Source organism: Apostichopus japonicus, chromosome 14 (genome assembly GCF_037975245.1).
Source record: "Apostichopus japonicus isolate 1M-3 chromosome 14, ASM3797524v1, whole genome shotgun sequence".
Classification (NCBI taxonomy): Eukaryota; Metazoa; Echinodermata; class Holothuroidea; order Aspidochirotida; family Stichopodidae; genus Apostichopus; species Apostichopus japonicus.
The window spans coordinates 22,334,243-22,358,890 of record NC_092574.1 but is presented as its reverse complement, the minus strand read 5'-3'; the positions used below and the strand labels follow the sequence as shown (position 1 = coordinate 22,358,890).

At 38.2% G+C, this 24,648-nt stretch overlaps 1 protein-coding gene and 1 long non-coding RNA gene across 2 annotated transcripts; both read right to left on the bottom strand.

Annotated features, from left to right (window-relative positions):
• Positions 1-9,324: 9,324 nt before the first annotated feature.
• Positions 9,325-11,671, bottom strand: LOC139980142 (uncharacterized). The gene is made up of 2 exons (XM_071991570.1): positions 11,530-11,671; positions 9,325-11,272 (listed from the first exon to the last, which is right to left on the bottom strand). Exons 1-2 carry the CDS (start codon positions 11,616-11,618, stop codon positions 10,723-10,725), a joined length of 639 nt encoding a protein of 212 aa, XP_071847671.1. The 5' UTR covers positions 11,619-11,671; the 3' UTR covers positions 9,325-10,722.
• A 4,989-nt stretch (positions 11,672-16,660) lies between these two features.
• On the bottom strand, positions 16,661-22,614 carry LOC139979817 (uncharacterized). Its single transcript, XR_011797345.1, has 4 exons — positions 22,275-22,614; positions 20,027-20,183; positions 19,282-19,412; positions 16,661-18,331 (listed from the first exon to the last, which is right to left on the bottom strand). It is a non-coding gene; the product is annotated as an uncharacterized lncRNA (long non-coding RNA).
• Between the last annotated feature and the right edge of the window lie 2,034 nt (positions 22,615-24,648).

Sequence of the window (24,648 nt, the reverse complement as noted above, 5' to 3'; positions counted from 1 at the left end):
ATATATATATATATATATATATATATACTATATATGGTCTATCATAACGCGTGTGTGTGTATGGACGCCTTAAACAATTGTACAATTGTGCTATGAATTGTGCTATGTATACTTTATATATACTTTATATATATACTTTATATATATATATATATATATATATATATATATATATATATATATATATATACTATATATGGTCTATCATAACGCGTGTGTGTGTATGGACGCCTTAAACAATTGTACAATTGTGCTATGAAACCAACTGTGGCTGGTCTTGAACTCGACTTGAGTGATCGGGGAACATGACGCATTTCTATATGCGAACCGCACTAGACATATGTCCTTCGGTGCAACACTGTCATCCAGAGATAAAATGTTATACACCCCGACTTGAATGCTAATTGTTACCCCAAACCTTTACCGTAACTCATACAATGAATCTAAAAATTAAATTCCGCAATGCGATTTGAGAATTTAGCACATTTCCTGTGAATATCATGTAGTTGATCCAAGGGCGTATAATTGCCGGGGGGGGGGGAGGGGCGGACGTACCCATCACATCTTGAGATTGTTCCCATCTGCATGAAAACGCGCGTCCCACAATCCTACGCCCACCCCTCTAATCGCTTCTCGATGAGTTACGAAACTACACTTAAACAGTAGTACCAAGACTTTGACAAAATCCGGCAACACACCACTTCATCGATAAAAAGTGATCGGGTTGTGTTTTAGTGACGTTCAGAGTTCGTGCACTGACCTAAATGGAGTGTGACCAATCCCGATTTTTGCAATTTCCCAAAATCAGGCCCCAAGAAATCCCAAGAAATCCCAAAGACACTGTACTGTATGGACATATAGCAATATCTAGCGATATCTAGGGATGAAAACCCCAAGGTCTTCCCTAAACTGAAGGCAAATAGAAAATCGAAGCCATCACCTTGTGTAATTAAATTAAAACTGTGCGTCTTTCGATATCAAAAGAATGTGGGGCATTGCCAATAAACAGATAAAAGTTCATTATTTCAGTCTCATATCAATTTTTCGAATTTGTAAAGCAAAACAGAAGATATCACATCATATCAGTGAGCATGAAAATGGCGTTCCAGGATGAACAGCCTCCAAACTGTCCATGTGTATATAGTGCTCGGTTTCGGAAATATCTGGTATTTTTTCCATTTCCTTCAACGAAGTTTTATGCAGGAGATGCGATGAGGTCGAACATGATGTGTGACTGGTGACAATCTTCCAAAAGGATATGGATGGGTAAAAAACTATTGGGAAATACTTGGTTCTCAGGCATCTGGTTGGTCATTTTCAAGCCCGAGATGTGCCATTTCCGGTGATCTGGGGGTATCAAAACCAGACATTTTCTTGTACGCTGCGCGCCAACCAATAAATAAATATATATATATATATATATATATGTGTGTGAGGTAGTGCCCATTAGGCTACTGATTATTTACGTAACGTACATGTACTCTCCAACGTACTTTTGTTCTACTTGGCGTTCCTTGTTCAGCCCTTGCGGTTTCGCTAAGTAAGCCCTGTTCGTTCTCTCTTTATTCTATTCATTACGAAATCACCTTGCTTTACGTTCAACGGCAGCCATATCGTATCTTACTATTTTGTTCTCATTACCGTCATTTATTGAGATATGTAGCTCATCAGTCGCCATGTTAGAGTAATTTACTCGATCATCTCCGGGAGTAGATATTATCCACCGCCCTCTTACCATGCTTAAACATAACCCCCAATAAAGTTGCCACCACGTACAGAGAAGAACGGAATCTATTTGATTTGTTTTGTTTGTTCTTCCTTACTCTCTGTCATTACACACACACACACACACACACACACACATATATATATATATATATATATATATATATATATATATATATATATATATATATATATAAATATATATATATATATTGTCGTTTTTTTCCATTTCGTTGACAAAGTCAGTTCAAAGTATCTCTTTCGAGATCCGGCTTAAGGAATCACACATGATTTCGAGTTGGTTAGCATTATAATTGGTCCTTAGAGTTAGGCAAATATGTCACCAAGACAGAACTAGTGTTGTTCGATACAGGAGAAAACGCCTACAGTGGAATTCCGACCTAGGCTTACTGGTTTCGAACCTCTGGACATACAATCAGCGTCCATAGTCTATAGTGGTTAGGGTGCCCGCGTATAAAGCCGGAGGCCGGGGTTCGAATCCCGGTGGAGGCTGGAAGTTTTTTCACTGTTCTGGATTTTTCAACTCACTAGTTGTTCCATAACTACTCCCTGATCATACCGGCTTACATGTAAACAAACACAAGAATTCAAATTCTGGACTTTGTGAAATCGTCTGCGGTGTGCCTCAGGGCTCTGTATTAGGTCCTTTGTTGTTCTTTATATACGTTAATGATATCTGCCATGTCTCCAACATCGCTCATACAGTCTTATTTGCCGATGACACCAATCTTTTCTTTCACTCGAAGAACGTAAATTCACTCCAAAGTACTGTCTCTCTTGTGAACTGGATAAGTTTTGTGATTGGTTCGCAGCTAACAAATTAAGTAGTAATATTGATAAGGCTAAGTATATTGTTTTAAGTAGTAGAAGAGCGGTATTTCGTTGGGATAAGGAATTTACGATGGACGGTAAAATAATTAAATGTGTAACTGAAACTAAGTTTCTTGGTATTGATATTGATAGCAAACTTTCTTGGAATAACCATATTTCGTCAGTATGTAACACTGTAGATAAAAATACTGGTAAATTATCTAAACTGAACTATTTCCTCACACAGCATGTCCTTAGAATGCTTTATCAAACATTAGTTCTGCCACACCTATCCTACTGTACAACTATTTGGTCTGGTACATACAATGTTAACATTGACCGCCTAAATATTCTCCCCAAAAAAAAGGGCTAGACGTCACATTGATAATGCCCCACCACTTGAACATACTAGTGGAATATTCAAGTCCCTAAATTTATTAAAACTTGGTGATATTATAACAGTCAAGGTTGCTACCTTTGCTTACAAAGCATGGAAAGGATTACTGCCAGTCACTTTTAAGGACTTTATATCATTTGTACTAATCGAGTCTTACATATAACCATCACACAAAACAAGCCGACAACGCTCATTGCAACTTTTACCATAGTAACATAGGGAAATTTGGTCTTCGTAATAGAGCAATACAAATTTGGAATGATCTATCAAAAAAATTGAAGTCTATAACTTCAAAACCCACTTCACCAGACATTTGAAAAAGGAATTTATTAACTCGTACTAGTATTATATAATCTATTCACGTATCCATCTCAGCATCATTAGGATATTATATCTGTATATTTAATCCTTACGTATATACTGTATTATATATATTTGTATATTCTTCTTTTCTCCCAGGGAGTCTACTTAGTTGTTTAGTCTTTTAAGACTTTATAGGAGACTTCCTTTCCTATTGTACACAATTGGAGATAAATAAATAAATGAGTTATACAGAAAAAATATATACGTCGATGAAACGTTCGTTTGGCGTTCCAGGGAGTAATCAAAAGGTTCATCTTTTCAAAGTGACATGAGACACCATCAACCATAACTTGTATTTTCATCTACTCTGCCTGTTCAATATACACAGTAAATCTGCTGTTGGGAATGGTGAGGCGGGTTTTTGTATACTTTCGAGTAGTGTTGCGCCGATATCACCAATATCGGTTTTGGCCGATATCCGATATTATCATCCCAATATCGGTCCGATACCGATACGATACCGATATTTTTTAACAGACAAAATGAAGGCAAAATCGTACTTTAGTCATGCACACATTCACAAATAAATCTTCAAGTAAACAACAAAATATGGTGTTTTGTTTTCCTTTTGTCCTAAGTTGAAAAGAATGACTTTTTTCCTGATTTTGAAAAAGAGAATTATAATTGAAATCCAACCAGAATCTTTTTCAATGCAGCGCTGCACGCGATAATAAAATGGACGCAGTAAATGTGAGCCTTAACATCGTAAAGATTTACAAGTGGCTATAGTGTTAACGTATGCTTGCAAAATTGCATCTTAATTTGGTTACTACTGTCGATCACAATGTAAAAATGATAATTTATTGAGTTTATACTCAATGTACAACTTATTCACTTGACCGTATAGAGAATAAAAAAACTGAAAATCAGTAGAGAAATGACCAATTGTGTACGGAAAGTAAGGTGGTACACCTTTCAAATATTACGAAAGATCGAACAAAACACTTTCGAAAAATTCACGCAAAACTGGCATATCGTACTAAATGCAACTAATGTCATGTAAACAAGGCTCTAGTGCATCCATTTATGAATATACCGTAAGAACACATCTGTTTTTAAGCGGGGGAAAAAAGAAAGTATTTTCTAGAATTTCCAAAAATACGGAAAAAATAATATCCTACCATAGTTAATTGTATAGCAAATAGCCTAACCACCTCGGCGGTTACGGATCTCACGTAACTGAAAAGTTCCCTGGCAACTTGCCAAAAAATGTTAACAAACAGGTGTTACACAGGGGATGAGCTTACAGTGTGTTTGGGAAGGTACCTGGGAAAATTCGCAGCACATGTACGGCGGTAGTTGGGTATAGGGTTAAACACCGCAGTTGTAAAAATGTACGCATTGTGCACGCTATTCATTGTTAGGCAGTCTAGAGACAGGGCTTTGCTGAACGTTGTTTGTTTCATAATATCGGAAGTTTTGTAAGTTGCACTTTTTAAAGACTGAAAGACAGATTAAATCTCTTTTCATTTTATAACATAATATAGCTACTCTAACTTGTCATTTTAAAATTTTCATCTGTTTCGTGACAATTTAAATAAGAAAATTATTTTGCATACTCAACTGCGATTTTTTTTTTTATCGCCAGACACGCAAAAAAAAGCCAATTTTTCGGGGCTTTACCCCCCAGGATCCCCACAATGGGGTTCTACCCCATGACCCCACCAAGGCCCTAAGGCGGGCCCCTGGACACTACGCCTTTATGCTCGCGTGCTCGGCGTGTTCGCTGGGCGAACACCGGCGGGAAATCGGCAGTGTGTTCGCGGAAAATTAAAAGTGCAGTTATGCATCATGTTCAAGGTTTTCACGGAGGCCTTTGAGAAAATGAATGGTTAGTACAGTACAGTGTATACATGCTGCACTAATGCTATGTGTAGGCCAAGGTTCACGAAGGTCATTGGTTATATTCGCGCGCCGTAGACGTGTTTTAGAGGTTACGGAGGGTCAGGTTTCCATGGATATTAATCGAAAATGAATAAGAGTTTAACTGACGCTAAAGAAATGGATCGTCTTGGGCAGATTAACAATCATTGCAAGTATAAATAAGTAGCTCTGCTGTGAAAAAAAAAGTTCAATATCGGCTTGCTGTTATCGGCAATTAGGCAAAATTTTACCGATACCGATATGCTGCCGATATTGCAAATATCGGCCGATACCGATATTGAAAACGATTATCGGCGCAACACTACTTTCGAGTAGTTATTTCTCTACTCGTTTTCCTTCAGCGGGGTTCAATGGCTACGTTGTGCTCCAAAGTTCCTGAAAATATGTACTAGTACATAAGTAGTAGTACTACTCTATCATTTCCATGCTAGGCATTATTAGGTAGGGCGTAATGTCCAGCTTCACGAAGTACAACTAGGGAGTTGTTATGGAATAACAACTCCCTGGTACAACCAACAGTACTGTAGCCTCTGGCTCTCTATGGCTCTCTATGTCTAAACGTCTGCCACTTACAACAATATAGTCCTTGTATATGGCATTCTATCTGACTCTGAGTCAGTAACATACTTAGAATTACTAAGTTTAAGCATAACAAAGTAACAATAGTATAGGCCTAGGCTAGCCTCTTTGCGGGTGAATAAGACCTTAACCTTAAAACCCCATTATGCATTCTTTTGCATTCCATTATAAAACTGATCCCTCGGACATAACCCTACAAACATTTTTGGTACAATATTGTAGTAAATAATCACACAATCATGGCGATTAACTTCCTCACAAACTTTTGGCACATTTAAAGAAATCAAGCACAAGATCACTTGAACACAAAGTGTCAGATCTTTGTTATTGTTTTGCTCAATATGAAGTTTGGATGTGGGCAGACGTATTAACCTTTCGGTTTGTAGTTGTACTGGCTTTAGGCCTATATGCTGACTAGACTATATATTTCACCATACCTAGCCCATTAAATACAGAAATGTCTCTCTCTCTCTCTTTCAGCTAACATTCTCATAGCAAAGAAAGCTGGTCGAAGGACACATTATACAAATTATCCTGGAATCATTAGTTGCCTCTCTTGCACTGAGTTTATAGGGAAATTGTTCAAGGTATTGAGGTCAAAACAGTTGCTTGTCTGTAGGGTGCGTTGGTATAACTAGATAACTGTATACCCGATGACGCGTACCCGAAATTTTCGCGGAACCGCTACTTCCAGCGTTAACTGTAATCAAACACTAACATGATTCAATGAACCTATGGACACTAGCGTAGCCTACAAATGTATATATATGCAGTTGTATGACGACTTTCCCATCTCTGTTTTTTCTTTTGCAGCAACTTATATAAAGATTTGATTAAGAAGAAAATAAAGTATGTAAAATCAGTGTTGTTTACGTCTCTTTCATTTCAACGCAAACGTACAATTTAGTACACTTCACTACGGGGCCTAGTCCAACCACAAACAGTTCAGTAGCATATAATCGGTAAGGGAAATACCAGGTAATTAAGTATTTGCGTAGAATCAGTGTCAGAACAGGTATGCATATACGTAATGCCCAGAATTGGTATCAGAACAGGTAAGAATATACGAAATAGGCAGAATCGGTATCAGAACAACGCACCAGGTACTGTTTAGTTATAATGTACTGCAAGGGTGAGCGCAGAATGGGTATATCATATTGTAGAAGACAGTGTAACTAAATACTAACAAAAAGGTAATGAGTATAGGTATTGCACAGAATCGGTTTCTTCCCAAAATAACTTGTTAGGGCATGTGTGAAAAGGAACTGATGAGAACTATTTTGCGGGAAACTGTACTTGCGAGTACAGTAGAACTATGCTGAAGTTTGAAAGCAATAAGCCGTAGTAAAGTGTGGGTATTATTACACGAAGTGACTGGGGAATGGCTTTAATTTGTCAAGTAGTGGTCTGTAAAACAGAACTTTGGGGGTTTCTTTTCTTTGAAATGGTACTCTCAAATATAAAGAGAGATTAAAATGTTAGAAATGCCAAAGCTCTGTATCATTGTGAAAGTAGTGAGCATGAAAATCTCTTTAATAGAGTGTTGTTTACCGGAACCTTGCGGTTGATTGTTATGATATATTTATTTTCAAAAAAAATCATTGATCTGTAGGATTGGAAGAAATTTTGGTTCTTTTCAGAAGAAGTTGTACGTTTTTTTTTTTTTAAGAAAAAGTGTTTGTATTGTGCGTGATTTTTGGTTGTTAAAATAGGATTTAACTTGTTGGTAAATGTTGATAATTTGGGTACTTAACATTTAAACAATTAGAAGATAATTCTAAACGTTTAAACTAAGTTTCGTTCGTTTACACGTGTAAACAGTGGCAGCGGGAATTTCCTGAGTTCGCGTGTGTTATCTGGGTCAATGTTTTCATCAGGTAATATTTTTACTGGGTATTTAAGGTTTATTTGGGATATACCTGGTCTTTTCGATTTACAGTGTTTGAACTTTTTTCTCCTTGATATTTGAGAATGTGCCAATCTTTTTGCGATGTGGTGTTATTAAAGTACTACACAATAGTACCCCTAATTTTTTTTTTTTTTTTTTATACCAGCAAGACCAAATCCATAGTGGGGCTATAACGATGTAACATCGTGGGTTCAATGTGCAATGAGCTTCTTTATAACTTCTTTATAATTTTGAAACTTTTCGGTCTGAGATTGTTAGGCATTTTTGGCACGTGTAGCACGCGTGCACACTTTAGTTCATCTGACGGAAAAGACTCACCTGGCTGACTAGTAAGGATAACCGCCCTTCTGACGTCCTACATGTTTAAAATTGGCGTTTAATTTAATTATTTTCTTTTTTCTCTTTCTCTCTTTTTCTCTTTTTTGTTGCGCCAAGAGCAGGGGGTCCGGACCCCCTGGACCCCCCTCTGGATCCGCGCCTGCTTCAAGACAGCAACTGAAACTATATATGTATGCGGATATATGCGGACAGCTATACTCTGTACTACTCATGTCCTTCATTCTCACTGCATTTGTCCTTTGTTCACACAGCAAATTTTAGAAGATACAACACAGTTTTGTGTCGATACTGGAATAAGCAAGCGGCGGAAACCACAACCGATCAAATCTATCCTAACTTTTACACCCCAAGGTAATTGTTGATTTACATTGGTCAACGTTTACCCGGGATTAGCTGTCCTAACCCCACCTCTCACGAGGGGCTTGATCAAGCTCGGGATAGCTCCGTTCCCACGTAGAAAAATAGTGGTGCAAGTTGCCCTCCCCTCAATAGGTCGATCAAGGGTGAAGCAAGCCCCCGGACTTTCAAAAGGAATATTAGCATGTCATGGGGTCAGATGGGGCAATAAAATATTGTGTTTTCATACTGAGTTTTCGATTGTATCTGAGGAATTTAGGCTCTTGACTCAGTCATGCGGAAAGAAGGATACGAGATTTGCAGTTGCAGGGGCATATGATTCATGACGAACGTATTCACGCACAGAAAAATATGTCCATTGTCTCGTTTATGGTTGCTTTTCCAACGAAAACGTGCCGTTTCAAATAAAGAAAAAAAGGTACCCCTCTTCTTATTTCTGTACATCAGTGCAGCGGGGGCCCCTTTTGCCGGGGCCCTGGGTTTGCCCCGTCTAAGCCCATGGGCGGTACGCCGCTGGGCTGCTAGCAGTGTTTTTTGTAACGTTGAATCACATATCGAAACTTACTTGCCTAAAGTCTATAGCTGTATACCATTAGAATTAAATGCAACATAAAAAGATATTAGGCTTAAATGCGAATTATGTACTGTCAAAAACATTTTTGATACCATTATTCGCTTTTATTACCACTTAATATTTCAGATACAGAAGGACAGATGTTTGTTTTCATTATGTTCTATGCCTTGTTGCTGGTATGCCTAGCAATTGGGCAGCCCAGCAGATGAAGCGGATTTGAATATTTCTGGACACTTCGTGTATCGTAACTCATACGACTTCAACTTCGAAACATATAATTAAAAAAATGTGTTGACAGTATAAGCAATGTTCTCAATGCCGTCCAGAAAACAACAGAACAAGAAAAGAAACAAAGAAGATATAATATCATGATATTATGAAATATTTATATCAACCATTACCAAAATTATAAAACTGTTGTACTCAAACACTCATTACCGTTACAAATTTCACCAGTTGTAGCCTTATGTATATGGGTAAAGGCCATAGCGTCGGCCTCAAATATGCTAGAAATTAGAAAAATTGTCACCCGTGCTCCCAATTTAATAAGAATATTACAACCACCATTATAGTATTTTACCTCACGGAAATATTTTCTTGTCTAATTTAAACTCACCAATGTCTCGAAATAAGTCAAGATGAAGAACCACCAGCAAAGTACTTTTGAAAACTTCTAGTAATTTTTAGAAGGCTAACACTTGGGGAGAATACAGATGCCATTTAAACTCTTATTCATTACGTCAGGTATTCAGCAAACACAACTTGTAGTAGTTCAACTGAATATTCTTGCTGAGATGTTTCTTTAAGGAAATATTTTACCAAATGTAGTTACGATGTCCACATATATTTATCTATTGATCTTTATCTGTATAGAAAACTTTGTCTCATTTTCTGAGAATTACATGCAAATGGAAACTTTGGATGGAGTTGTTACCACCGTTTTTAGTGGCTAACTAGTTTTGCTGAAAGTGTATTAGAAATTTCATATGTCTTTTTTCCCGCTCGTTTAAACATTTCAAACTTCAACAATGACGAAAATCAGAGGTATACATATTTTTGCGGTTCAAGTCATATATGTTACAATATTAGAACCACTTCTTTATAGGAACGTTAAAGTAACGATCCATTTTGCTACCTCGAAATAGTGCATTCCGGTGGTAATTAGCTCGATAATGACATTACAACTTCTTGAAAGGATTTCACATGCAAATGATATTATTCTTATTTACACATCTTCAGTGTATTCGCAGTTTGAGGTTAATTGTTTATATTTCGGTGCTATGAGGTTTCGCCTCTCCGGGGGTTGCGTTACATTACTATCTACGCCGTAGCAACATATTTTATACATATACACTTCGATTGAACCTTACTCTGCAGATATACCTATACTTGCTTAAAATATGTCAAGTATAATTCTGACAAAATTCTGACAAGATTGTGATTATTTTGAAGTCTAAACTACCTGACACTCCATCATCAAACAATTCCTCAACGTAAATTAAAAATTGACAAAACAGCAAGTTTAGGATAGAAAAACAGCTAATCAGAAACAAACCCTGCATATCCTTAAAATGATTGACATCTCTTTGTAACATTGTATCAAACATTTAAAAAAAAGGGAAGAATTAAATGGTACTTGGATTACTTACGGTAAGGAAAAACTGTCCGTTAGGAATTTGATTGGTATCTTAAACATAAATGAAAGTTAATTATTTACCACAGTAATGCTGCTTTTCTTCTGTTATTACCATATTCAATTTATGGTTAAGCGGCCGGACATGTAGGAACCCTATCACACCATGTGAAATCGAGAGTTCCATCCGCTGTACAACCACCCTCTACACTAAAAACGTGCGAAGATGTTGCTCCTGTAGCCGTTTTCGGAAAAGAACCGTCGATACCTCGACTCAAACACCGAACATTCTGTACCAGTTTGTACCACTTGTCGGGACACCAGTTAAGACCCCACTGTAGGTATATCTCGCAGCATGGCTCATCACTACCATCTTGGGTAAACGGACCCGGCTTTTTGGCAAGAAGCTTCAGACAAAGGGCAGAGTCAGAGTAATCTGAAGGGTCACCGCTACCGTCAAGACACAAGAACGCATTCATTCGATCATGACATTCCCTTTTACAAAACTCTTCTTGACTCCAGATCTCTCGTCGCCATCTTTTCCCTGGAATCCTCAGTTGGTAGTCTTCAGGGGCCAAATTTTTTACCTCTCCAGCGATAGATTTGTCACTGAAGTCATCTGGAAATTTGTTGCTACCGTCACAGCTGTAGACTAGTTTGCAGTCACATTTCCAGTTTGGGCTGGGTAAGACAAGAGAATAAAAAGGATAAATTCACAATGTTACGTTACATATGACTATGTATAGTGTTAATTGAAAGCAGCCACAACTATAATGATTAGGCTGTGTGGTATATTATGATGAATATGTGCCAATTATATACGAGTTATTGTATAATTAGACTTAAACTTTATTTCACGATATCACATTTAGGTTTTGTCGGTCAAAGCACCGTGAGGGGAATGACTTAAGATAATCGATTAATATACAACTACTTACTAAGAGCAACCCTTTCCTCTGGGTGCGTTTACAAATGTTGACGCCTGGCAACTAACGACCACAGCAGCTATAATCAAAAGCCGATTCATACTGGCAGGTTCAAGTTAGTCCGAATTAACGATGTTTCTGGCAGGGCCCACCTACCTTTTATAGACCAGTACACCATGTAGAATCAAACTTTGGGTGGAGCTTGACCAACCAGAGCCGGTTATTGGTTAGACTCATACAACAACGCATGAAGCGATTGTTGGCATTATAATGTATATTATTGCCAAATTTCTTTTTGTGCAGCCTTGTGTAGATAAAGATAAAGCAAGACCTGGCCTATATCCAGGGATTTGTTCCATAACAACTCCCTGCTATAACGTCGCTTTGGCTGAAAGCTATATTGTGCCTACTCGGTGAATGGAAGGATTTCATAATTGTTGACTAATGGAGCTTTAGTGATAGTTGAATCTGGACAGGCGGAGTTATTTGAAAATCTTAAAAAATTAAATAAAATAAAGTACAATCTTACAATCAATTTTTTGTTACCCCTTTGCAGGCCTCCGGGCAGGGGACTCTTACAGTATACAGTTTTAACCTTTAAAAGTGAACCAGATTTGTGTGTGGGAATTGGTGTAGAGATATATTCCATTTTGGGCTTATCTTGAGGATATTGCTGGAGTACTGCTACAGGCGTGTACTGAAGCCAGGCAGGTGGGGTCATGGGGGTCAAGTGAGAGGAGGGTTTCGTCCAGCCATGGGTTAGAGGTTGGAATTTTAATGAGTTTAATGAGAACAGTAGAAGTAGGCAATCTTTTAGATTTTAGGGTGTGTCTAGCAGTAGAAAAGATACCTTCAGAGAGGAAGGAGAGTAGAACATATACCTTCATAGAGGAAGGAGAGTAAAAAAGATACCTTCAGAGAGGAAGGAGAGTAGAAAAGATACCTTCAGAGAGGAAGGAGAGTAGAACATATACCTTCATAGAGGAAGGAGAGTAGAAAAGATACCTTCAGAGAGGAAGGAGTGTAGAAAATATACCTTCAGAGAGGAAGGGGAGTAGAACATATACCTTCATAGAGGAAGGAGTGTAGAAAATATACCTTCAGAGAGGAAGGAGTGTAGAAAAGATACCTTCAGAGAGGAAGGAGAGTAGAACATATACCTTCATAGAGGAAGGAGTGTAGAAAAGATACCTTCAGAGAGGAAGAGAGTAGTAAAGAGATCTTCAGAGAGGAAGGAGTGCAGTAAAGAGATCTTCAGAGAGGAAAGAATTAATAAATTAAAGCTTACAAAGAGCAAGAGAAAATTTTCCTGTCTATTGTTTAATGCCATTCTCGGCCTCGAGAACAGAATCCATAGAATTGTTCATGTTCAAAATTGGACTGGAGGATTCTGAAAACATACATATCTTACAAGCCGCGTTATATTCCTATACATTCTTTCCAAAAAAAAAATCACTGTTTTGAAAAGAACTGAGTTTGGTTACGCATGTAATCTTAATTCTGTAGTCAATGTTGCTGTCTTAGTGGGAATTAATTTAAGACGAAGTAGACGTGCGTAAAAATACTGTTCGTGAATGTTTGTAACAGTTTGTTTTAAGAAATTCGATAGTTTATTTAAGGATAATCTATAGAAATCTATAGCAATGGAGTCTTGTGACAAGTAAAGTGGACGCTAATATCAATTTAAAGTATTACGTCTCAATTAAAACACCTTACATGCAACTTTTATATATGTTCATTTCATCACTGAAATCACACAAAATACGTTCATTTGGAAGAAAAGAAGTGTGTTTATATAGTCCTATATTGTACAGTTGTTCATATGTGTTATTCTGTATTATGTTTGATATCATAAAGGAGACGATTAACAGGCGCGTATCCAGGGGGGCGTTGGGGGCGCGCGCCCCCCGGGTAAGAAAAAAATCAGAGAAAAAAAAAGAGAAGAAAAAAGGGAAAAAAAGAGGGGAAAAAGAGGAGGAGGAGAGGAAGGAAGGGAAAAGAAAAAGAAGAAGGAGAGAAAAGGAGGGATTAGAAAAAAAACGCCAAGACACAGGGAAGAGAGAGAGGAACAGTGACATCATTACAGCGCTGATCCCAATTATATACACATGGCCGGGTAGCCAGTGACGGATCGAGGACTTCGGAAGGGGCGTGCGCCTCACCCTTTCCCTTACACCGACATCTCCATTTTTGAGATTTTCAATTTTTCCTCTCTCACTAATGTATCTATATATGTACTATATATGGTCTATCATAACGCGCGTGTATGTATGGACACCTTAAACAATTGTGCTATGAAACCAATTAACTGTGGCTGGTCTCGAACTCGACCGAGTCGTCGGGGAACATGACGCATTTCGGGAAGGGGGCGACCGCGCCCCCCCCCCCGGGCATATTTTTTTTATGATATCGCTAGTAATTTCAAAATAGAAAATGCTTAGATGCAACTTACAAGGCCTGGGAAGTGTCATTTCCAGCGATCTGGGAGGCATTTTCGGCCAAAATTTTCTTGTACGCTTCGCGCCAAGTCAAGGTGGCGCTACGCTGAGATAGTTTGCCTACAGGCTTCGCCCTCCCTTGTCAAATTATTCGCTACGCGCCTGTTCGAATTTGTAAAGCAAACAGCAGATATCACATCATATCAGTGAGCATGAAAATGGCAGTTCCAGGATGAACAGCCTCAAAACTGTCGATGTGTGTAGTCATAGGAACCCAATTTGATTTGGGGTTCTGTAACGACTTGCCCGAAAAATATAACCTAAATTTTTTGTTCATCATACTTCCCTCTACTCGTGTAATTTTGACCGGTCTGTTAGGGGTTGAACTGGTGGTTTTTCTATATTGGTTGTCCATAGATGGCATTTTTTGCAACATTATGGGTATGTTTTGAAGTGAGTTTATTCACGAGAAATGTGAATTTTCAAATTCTGAACAAATAATGGGCTGAAAACCTTGAAAAGTGGGGCTGTCGGGTATTGTGAGCCGTTACGTAGTATTACCTACAAAAGCAATGATCCACGGGAGATGCGATGAGGTCGAACATGATGTGTGACTGGTGACAATCTTCAAAAAGGTTATAGATGGAAAAAAATATTGGGAAATACTTGGTTCTCAGGCAAAAGTGTACATCTGGTTGCTCATTTACAAGCCCGAGAAGTGCCATTTCCGGTGATCTGGGGGGTATCAAAACCAGAAATTTTCTTGTACGCTGTGCGCCAACCGATGGTGGCGCTCCGCTTAGATAGTAATTCGCGCCCCCCGGGTTAGAAAATCCTGGATACGCCCCTGGTTAACGAAGGAGCTGTGTCTAAATATAAACATATCAACGGAGAGAGAAAGAGACAGAGGTGTAGCCAGAGGTAATCAGTATTGGTTACATCCAGTAAGTACTCGTTCACACTAACCAGATCTATTGGGGGTCACACAGTGGAGGGTGCTGGGTAGGAGGGGATTAATTGCAGTGAAATGGTTAATACAAAGTACATATTTAACGATTTTACATCATTGAAATAGGATTTGTTGAACAGTTTCTCAATCCTTCCTTAATTAGATATTCAGGTGGTAACCTTGGCGTATAAACGCGGCGATAAGGGAGAGTTTAAGAGCACCGTTATATCATTTATCATCTTTATTTGTTGTGTTAACACATTGAAATGTTAACGCGAATTATTTATGTTTGCATGGTTTAGACATGTGTTCAGTATTCTTACTTTGGTATTGTTTTTAATTTCAGTTTGGAGTTCCCAGGAGAGGAACAAGCGAGTGAAATGTTACACATTCAAGGCATCTGTTTCTCCATTTTATGATTTTAACCAATTGACTTTAGTTTAAAACTGACAAAGTAACTTTTCGCTTCCATTCTTGTGTGAATACATTTTACTCAGAAAGAATACCAAATATAACCGAACATCACCATAAATAACGATGTCAACCAAGCCCATTTGATTCCAAAGATCGGGTGTGTGCGTCAGTTGTCTTGGAGGACAGGTAATAAGATAACACTCCAAGTTATACCGAAACTGACCCGAAAATACCAAACATGTTTCGCAAAGAAAGACAACCCTTCCCGCACCTCTCCTCACACGTCTCCTAAAAGCTGTTACAAAGACCGTGAGAATGATAATTCATTCCAGTTTAAAAAAAGATAGGTGCCACAAAACATTTGCTGAGCAGTGACTAAGAAACACGGAGACTGAGTTGGTATATTAGTCAATATAAGTTAGCCTAGTTTACACGAGTACAATATTTTACAAACCAAACATTGCCAAAATTAAAAACATGACGCTGATCGTGAATGGACGTCGACTTTATATCTACGAGTTATCAGATAATTAAGAGAAAGGAGTTATAACGGAAACCATAAGGGGACTTGAGAAATTTCGAGTTACTGTGTTAGAATACCATGATATCTCGACAAAAATACGTTTGTCTTTGGCCAAGTTACAGACTTACCATAACTCGACAACAGGACAAAAATGATATTTTCAAAGTTGAGGTTTGTCGAGTAACCAACTTACGCAAACTAGACAACATACGAATTGACTGAAGTTCAAAAAGTCAATCGCATATATATATATATTATATATATACTTTATATATATATATATACTTTATATATATACTATATATGGTCTATCATAACGCGTGTGTGTGTATGGACACCTTAAACAATTGTACAATTGTGCTATGAAACCAACTGTGGCTGGTCTTGAACTCGACCGAGTCATCGGGGAACATGACGCATTTCTATATGCGAACCGCACTAGACATATGTCCTTCGGTGCAACACTGTCATCCAGAGATAAAATGTTATACACCCCGACTTGAATGCTAATTGTTACCCCAAACCTAGTACCGTAACTCATACAATGAATCTAAAAATTAAATTCCGCAATGCGATTTGAGCACATTTCCTGTGAATATCATGTAGTTGATCCAAGGGCGTATAATTGCCGGGGGGGGGGGAGAGGGGCGGACGTACCCATCACTTCTTGAGATTGTTCCCATCTGCATGTAAACGCGCGTCCCACAATCCTACGCCCACCCCTCTAATCGCTTCTCGATGAGTTACGAAACTACACTTAAACCGTAGTACCAAGACTTTGACAAAATCCGGCAACACACCACACTCTAAACACACTTGGGTTAAAATTGACCCAATTTGGGTCACTTTTTGACACAAATGAAAGTCAGGAGGGAACCTAACACATTTGGGTCAAACTGACCCACAAAATTAGGTCAGAATAAGTGACCCAATTTATGGGTTGAAAATTTGACCCAGAAATATTGGTAAATATTGACCCAGGCAAGGGTTATGATGGAAAATCAATGACATTTGGGTCAGCTTGACTCTTATAGGAAAAAATACATAACTACAAAAGGCTTCATTTGACAGTGCAATTTATTGATATAACTCCTTCAATGAAAGTAAACTGCTGAAAAACTCCTAAAAACTAATGTAAAATTGCAACAAAACTGAATGTTTCATTAACATGGTACCATAGTACAAGATCTAAAGGAAGGAATTGTTTGTAGCGTTACCAATGATTTAATATTTTTTATTACCCCAGTGCAATTTTTACATAAACAATTTCAAGATTTTATTAGACTTGTATGGATAAAATACAATTTGCTGAATGAATGAACGAACACTTTCTAGCTAGACATGTGTGTGTCTTCATAATGATAGATATCAGCTAGAGCATAGACTAGCTCGCATGGGGAGGTATTTGCCTTACTTACGATGTAATAACAAAAGAAGAAAATGACAATCAAAACATGGTTGCCAAATTTTTAAAAGATGGGGTGATGGATGGTCAGGCTTGAAAATGTTCACTAAATTAGGCCTCGTAAAGAAAGATTCCCCCCCCCCCCTTTTAACACTTATCCATGGATTTCATTAAACGGCGGCAAGCCTATAAGTAATTAGTCCAAATATTATGTGTAATATTTATACTGCTGTTGTACATAACCCAGCACAGGTAAATATTGTATATGTATATATGTGTAGAATGGATACACAGATTTCTGCATGCCAAGAGCCGTTCAATTGAAAATAGTCCAAGAAGTTTATTTAGAGCAGATAACTGGGACTGGGACAATCCATATAATTTCCTTCTAAAATTTCATGACAGCAAAATATTTGTGAGCTGCAACTTTGGAACTGGAATTTATGAGATGAAAACAAATATGATCATACAGGCTGAATACAAGCATATCTTTGCTTTGTATATGAGGCAAGTATGCCTTGGTCCCATAAACCTGATTCAACTAACAGTTGAGATTTCAACTAAAATCACACAACTTCAGATGATAATAAGGTTGCTCGGCATTGAACAAAATTGTGTCCAAATTCTTTCAACTGTAATGTAAAAAGGAATTGACAGTTGAATCGATTGCCAAGTTAATTCTAGTGTTGCACTGTGCGACTATTGTTTCAACTTTGTTGAAAGTTCTTGTTGAAGCATATATATGGGACCCAGGTCTGAAAATTTTCAGCCCTACTTCCTTTTGATTTTCAAATATGTCTTCAATGACACAACTGATAATGACATTTTCCCAGGTACATCAATGTCGTATACAACAGTCTGGAGGAACTGCCAGGTGTTGTATGATTGCCACTGATAATCCATATCAAAAACATGAAAACACTTAAAACATAAATCAATGGCATTAAGCAGCGACTCCTGTGGAATGGCTTCTCTCTCTATGATTATGTACTTTTGTTCCGGGATAACCCTGCCATGCCAATAGCTAGAATGAATGGTTGCTTTTGTTTCACCCCTTCAAGGTAGTGTGGAATATTAGTTCCAATCTGAAATGAAAAAGAAAAGGTTATGGAAGCAAACTTCTTGGGATTTATTCAAATGCTGCCTTCCATATAGAAAGGATCATATATTGTAGTACTCCCCAGAAGGTGGGGTATTGATAGAAGCAATCTTTGTTTTGATTAAGGATGTGCAATATAGCATTTCACAACTTCAGTGATGAATAGTGTCACAATTTCATAGAGGGTTAGAGAGGTGCCAGGTATTATATGCATTGCACTGAAAACAAGGTTTTTTTACTAGTTCAGATATTCAGAATTGTCGGGCCTCTGTAAGTTAATTTGAGGCTCATCGAGGAACCCTGGACAATTGATAATGGATGAACACAGTGTTCAAAAGTTAACAAGACAATTATACTATCCCACCATACTGCCTGGAATACCACAATGTCCTATCCGATCGGTGTGAATTAGATTGTACACTCTTCCACTGCACATTCAACATATTCTGCATTCACATTTATATACATATATGTATTCATATATCATGTGTATACTGGAATGAAGAAATCATTGTTACACTCTACCTGTAATAAATTTGGTTTAGGGTTTGTACAATGCAACCTGGTGCAGTGTTCTGTGTGAGAACTTGCTAGTGGGTAATGTTTTCACAATTTCTGGGGGTGGTGAGGTTCTTCGGGCATTTGATTGGCACAGCTGCAAAGCATTAGTGACCGATGCTTTGATAGTCCCCTTCCACCATTCCACTTGGGAAAGTGGCTGAATGCATCGTTCATGTCTTTCAGCTGGGAACATAAAATGGTGGTTCTAGGAGCAGGGTGGGATTGTAATTGATGAATAGAAAGGAGAAGAAAAGGCAAGCTCTTTGCCTGTTTCATCCATAATTGTATCGTCTGTCAATTTTCCTAGATGAACCTGTAGCCGACGATGATCTAATAAAAGGAATTTTTCTACTTCAAATTTAGCTTTCAGCTCACCTTTTGCAAATCCACAAATGAAGTTAGGGCATCTTCAATTGTAGCCCGTTTTCCTTTGCCCTTCACCTTCTGTGACCCAACAGGTAGAATGCATGGAATGCACTGCAGTACAATGTTGCATACTTCATCATCTGTAAAGAGGGAAAATAAGAACCTTGGGGAAAGATTCACAGACTTAACACTCATGGAGGCACTGATTATGCCCGTGTTATAAGCTAACACATTTGTTGTAATATATGATGATATATCAGTTAAAAAAATGCCTTTCAGTGGAACAATATGCATTACATAGTGTGGATAGGATCTCTGACGGCTCTACAAATCCACCAATTTCTCAACAGCATCTCAGATTGTGATCCAAAGTTGGGTGGATGCCAGGCCAATGAATGTTCGTCGATGAAGCAAGACAATATTACCAGAATTCTGATGCGAGAATAGAAAATATTTGTAGCTTATAACAAATCCGATGTCATCTATGTTGACTGTGCATGGTTGTGCCCATGCCAGACCTGAGGCACTGTGTACTGACACATGGCAATCAGGCATAATACTTGACACTATTCTGTTATCTGACTGGCCACCTTAATCCCCTGACTGACCCCCTCCTCCAAATACACACCATTTTCATTATCCCCCCTGACTGAGGTGAAGCTCAACCGGGGGCCCACTGACACATCACTGGCAGTGTCACATGAAAACAGTTCACATGCATTTTACCTGGGTTAAGTTATTGCAACTTAGTTACCTGATAGTTGACTGCTGTCTTGAACAATCCCCAGGTGTCGAGACCAACCATTTTGCTTGTCAGCATAATGCAGTAGGTTCCTAGCGAGTGCAGGTGTCCATAACAGAAACAATTTGTCTCCACACTTTGGCTTGATGACTTCAGAGTCCAAATTAATCTGAAAAAGGATGAAATATGTGACAAGTCTGCACAGAAAGCATTTTTTTGTGCCCAGACTTGGACTGTGAACATTTTTTTCCTATAATTTTTTACACAATGATGATTCATGATATATACAATATTGCTATGGAAAAGATTTACACATTGTGAGTGTGGGTGAAAACAATTTATCACAGATAATATCTTTCAATTAGTTGGGAAATTTTGGTAGCCCATCGGACTACTGCTACTCAGTGTTCTGACAGTTCTGGTAGTCCAACATATATTGGGTTGTCTAGGGCTACGCTCCGCTACAGCCTACTGAACTACCACGTATTTCGAACCCTGACGATTATGCCAGGGCCTATTTAGATTGAGGTTTGTCTGGTGCTGGCATCATAATCTGAATATTTTCAATGAATGTTGAAGCAATTGAGCTGAAAAGTGCACAGTATACAGGCACCCCGTGCTACTTACTTGTTACAACAACACCCCCCCCCCCTTAACTGTACATACTTAATTTGTAGAATTAATATACAAGTATTTATCGTAGGGTATCTCAAGGTGCCCGAATACTGCGGGGGCCCGAATACTGCATATAAACCTAGGCTACCTAACAATACGTTCCAATATTACCGTATAGCAACGTGCTCAAAAGCGCTATGAACAAATAAGATCTGCTAGGCCTACTTATTTTCAACCATAATATATGCAAAACAGGCTGTTTTTTCACATCTTGACCAAATAGACCTAGCATAGGCCTAACATTCTAGGCTATGCCTAAATGTTAATTTTGTATGATAATTCAAATTTTTCCATTGCCAAGAAATTTTCAAATGAAATTGTTGTAAATTTATTCCAAGTTCTGCCTCTTTTTTGGTCTTCTTTGCCTTTCGTTCGGTAGTATGTTAGTACACTTACTGTTTAATCAGACGTAACATTAGCTATTTAACTAAGCTATTTTTGTTATTTAGGCCTAACCCTAAAATTCTGGTAAAAACTCTGATGATTTTTTTTGTTCACAGGAGCTTGTTCCATATCTAACATTAGGCCTATAACACTATACACAGTAGGGCCTAGGCCTAACGTTAGGCTAAACTAGTAGCTGAACGCTACTGTAGGCCTACGTACATTATGCATATTGCAAATGCTTCACACTACAGTAGCTGCCCTGTGTGTACCAAAAAAAACACCCCATTAGCCTGTCCAAATCTAGCCGTCATCCTCATGATCGCAAATAGGCCTAGTCTAGGGGCCTAATCATATTTACTTAGCAAACTTTGCACAACAATGCTTAATTATGCATCGTCAACAATGCTTACTTATGCAGTTGTGCATCGTCATATTTATTTTAAATATACAGTTCGGCAAATGTAAAAATATAGGCCTATCGAAAAACTTTGCATTTTTTTGTACGTAGGCCTAGGCTAACTGGCAGCGACTAGGCCTAGGCTAAACGGGTCCGTTTAACAACTTGGACAGAACTTTCTGTTAATTAGCTCCATATTTTACAATTTCAACCATTAGGGGCCTAATATTCATATCAGGATTATGGATTTGTATATCAGATACTAGAGCTTAATAGAGGTTCCGTACATGTATACATCATCTCAATATTTTAAAGAACAAAGTGGCTATTCTTACGACTATTCGTAAGAATAATTTCCCATTACGCATGCGCAGTTGCTATTTTTATGACAGGAGTACTATTTTTACAACCAGGAGTAACAATAATTTCCGGTTAGGGTTAGTGTTAGGGTTTAGGGTTAAAGTTAGGGTAAGGGTTACCCCTACTACATGCGCAGTTGCTTTATTTATTTTACTGCGCTTGAATTCGCCTTTGTCGTAAGAATAGTTTATAAATAATTGTTACAACTAGTCGTAAGAATTGCCACGGCCTTTAAAGAAACTACATTGCCTAACCAGATAGCCCACTGCAGTGGGCTATCTGGTTAGGCAATGTAGTGTTATGGCTTAGCGTTAGGCCATATGCTAGTACGACTACGAATTCAGTCACCGACTTAGCCTTACGTTATGTCTTCGTATGCTACGTCAGCATTTCTTGAAATTTAATTACATATAAAAAAGATATTTGCACATGATACCATACCTTGAAATGAATTAGCACATTCCACCAAGCCCCATTCTTCTAATTTATCTTTCACAAACGAATCCATCTGTGCTTCTGATCATGTTCGCTCTGTCAGCAAACTTGTCCTACAGCCAATTTGTCTATGGCGCGCGCAGGGCCAATATTATCAGACGGTCAATGTGTGTTCGTTAATTGGCTGATCTGACATGGTGCACTCATATTCCTATAATGTTGACCAATCTTAGTCCAATATTATTTTGACTCGTTGATGAAAGTCAGTTTCGGACTTAGCATTAGGTCAGCTTAGTGTATGGTACAACCCAAATTGGGTTATAAGACCATCGACCCTGCGTTTGGGTCATGAATATGACCCAGGTGTTTTATCGATAACAAGTGATCGGGTTGTGTTTTAGTGACGTTTAGAGGTCGTGCACTGACCTAAATGGAGTGTGACCAATCCCGATTTGCAATTTCCCAAAATCAGGCCCCGCAAAATCCCAAGAAATCCCAAAGACACTGTACTGTATGGACATATAGCAATATCTAGCGATATCTAGGGATGAAAACCCCAAGGTCTTCCCTAAACTGAAGGCAAATAGAAAATCGAAGCCATCACCTTGTGTAATTAAATTAAAACTGTGCATCTTTCGATATCAAAAGAATGTGGGGCATTGCCAATAAACAGATAAAAGTTCATTATTTCAGTCTCATATCAATTATTCGAATTTTTAAAGCAAAACAGAAGATATCACATCATATCAGTGAGCATGAAAATGGCGTTCCAGGATGAACAGCCTCCAAACTGTCCATGTGTATAGTGCTCGGTTTCGGAAATATCTGGTATTTTTTCCATTTCCTTCAACGGAGTTTTATGCAGGAGATGCGATGAGGTCGAACATGATGTGTGACTGGTGACAATCTTCCAAAAGGATATGGATGGGTAAAAAACTTTTGGGAAATACTTGGTTCTCAGGCATCTGGTTGGTCATTTTCAAGCCCGAGATGTGCCATTTCCGGTGATCTGGGGGTATCGAAACCAGAAATTTTCTTGTACGCTGCGCGCCAACCAATAAATAAATAAATATATATATATTGTCGTTTACTTCCATTTCATTGACAAAGTCGGTTCAAAGTATCTCTTTCGAGATCCGGCTTAAGGAATCACACATGATTTCGAGTTGGTTAGCATTATAATTGGTCCCTAGAGTAAGGCAAATATGTCACCAAGACAGAACTAGTGTTGTTCGATACAGGGGAAAAGGCCTACAATGGAATTCCGACCTAGGCTTACTGGTTTCGAACCTCTGGACATACAATCAGCGTCCATAGCCTATAGTGGTTAGGGTGCCCGCATATAAAGCCGGAGGCCGGGGCTCGAATCCCGGTGGAGGCTGGAAGTTTTTTCACTGTTCTGGATTTTTCAACTCACTAGTTGTTCCATAACTACTCCCTGATCATACCGGCTTACATGTAAACAAACACAAGAATTCAAATTCTGGACTTGGTGAAATCGCCTGCGATGTGCCTCAGGGCTCTGTATTAGGTCCTTTGTTGTTCTTTATATACGTTAATGAATCTGCCATGTCTCCAACATCGCTCATACAGTCTTATTTGCCGATGACACCAGTCTTTTCTTTCACTCGAAGAACGTAAATTCACTCCAAAGTACTGTCTCTTGTGAACTGGATAAGTTTTGTGATTGGTTCGCAGCAAACAAATTAAGTATTAATATTGATAATGCTAAGTATATTGTTTTTAGTAGTAGAAGAGCGGTATTTCGTTGGGATAAGGAATTTACGATGGACGGTAAAATAATTAAATGTGTAACTGAAACTAAGTTTCTTGGTATTGATATTGATAGCAAACTTTCTTGGAATAACCAGTTTCGTCAGTATGTAACACTGTAGCTAAAAATACTGGTAAATTATCTAAACTGAACTATTTCCTCACACAGCATGTCCTTAGAATGCTTTATCAAACATTTGTTCTGTCACACCTATCCTACTGTTGGTCTGGTACATACAATGTTAACATTGACCACCTAAATATTCTCCAAAAAAAGGCTAGACGTCACATTGCTAATGCCCACCACTTGAACATACTAGTGGAATATTCAAGTTCCTAAATTTATTAAAACTTGGTGATTTTATAACAGTCAAGGTTTCTACCTTTGCTTACAAAGCATGGAAAGGATTACTGCCAGTCACTTTTAAGGACTTTATATCATTTGTGGTAATCGAGTCTTACATAACCATCACGACAACGCTCATTGCAATTTTTACCATAGTAACATAGGGATATTTGGTCTTCGTAATAGAGCAATACAAATTTGGAATGATCTATCAAAAATTTGAAGTCTATAACTTCAAAACCCACATTCACCAGACATTTG

Excerpts from the sequence above, each read along its gene's own strand:
- LOC139980142 (XM_071991570.1), bottom strand. The coding sequence starts at position 11,618 with ATGAATCGGCTTTTGATTATAGCTGCTGTGGTCGTTAGTTGCCAGGCG. Across the intron at positions 11,273-11,529 it reads AGAGGAAAGGGTTGCTCTTA|CCCAAACTGGAAATGTGACT; the intron begins GTAAGTAGTTGT and ends TGTCTTACCCAG.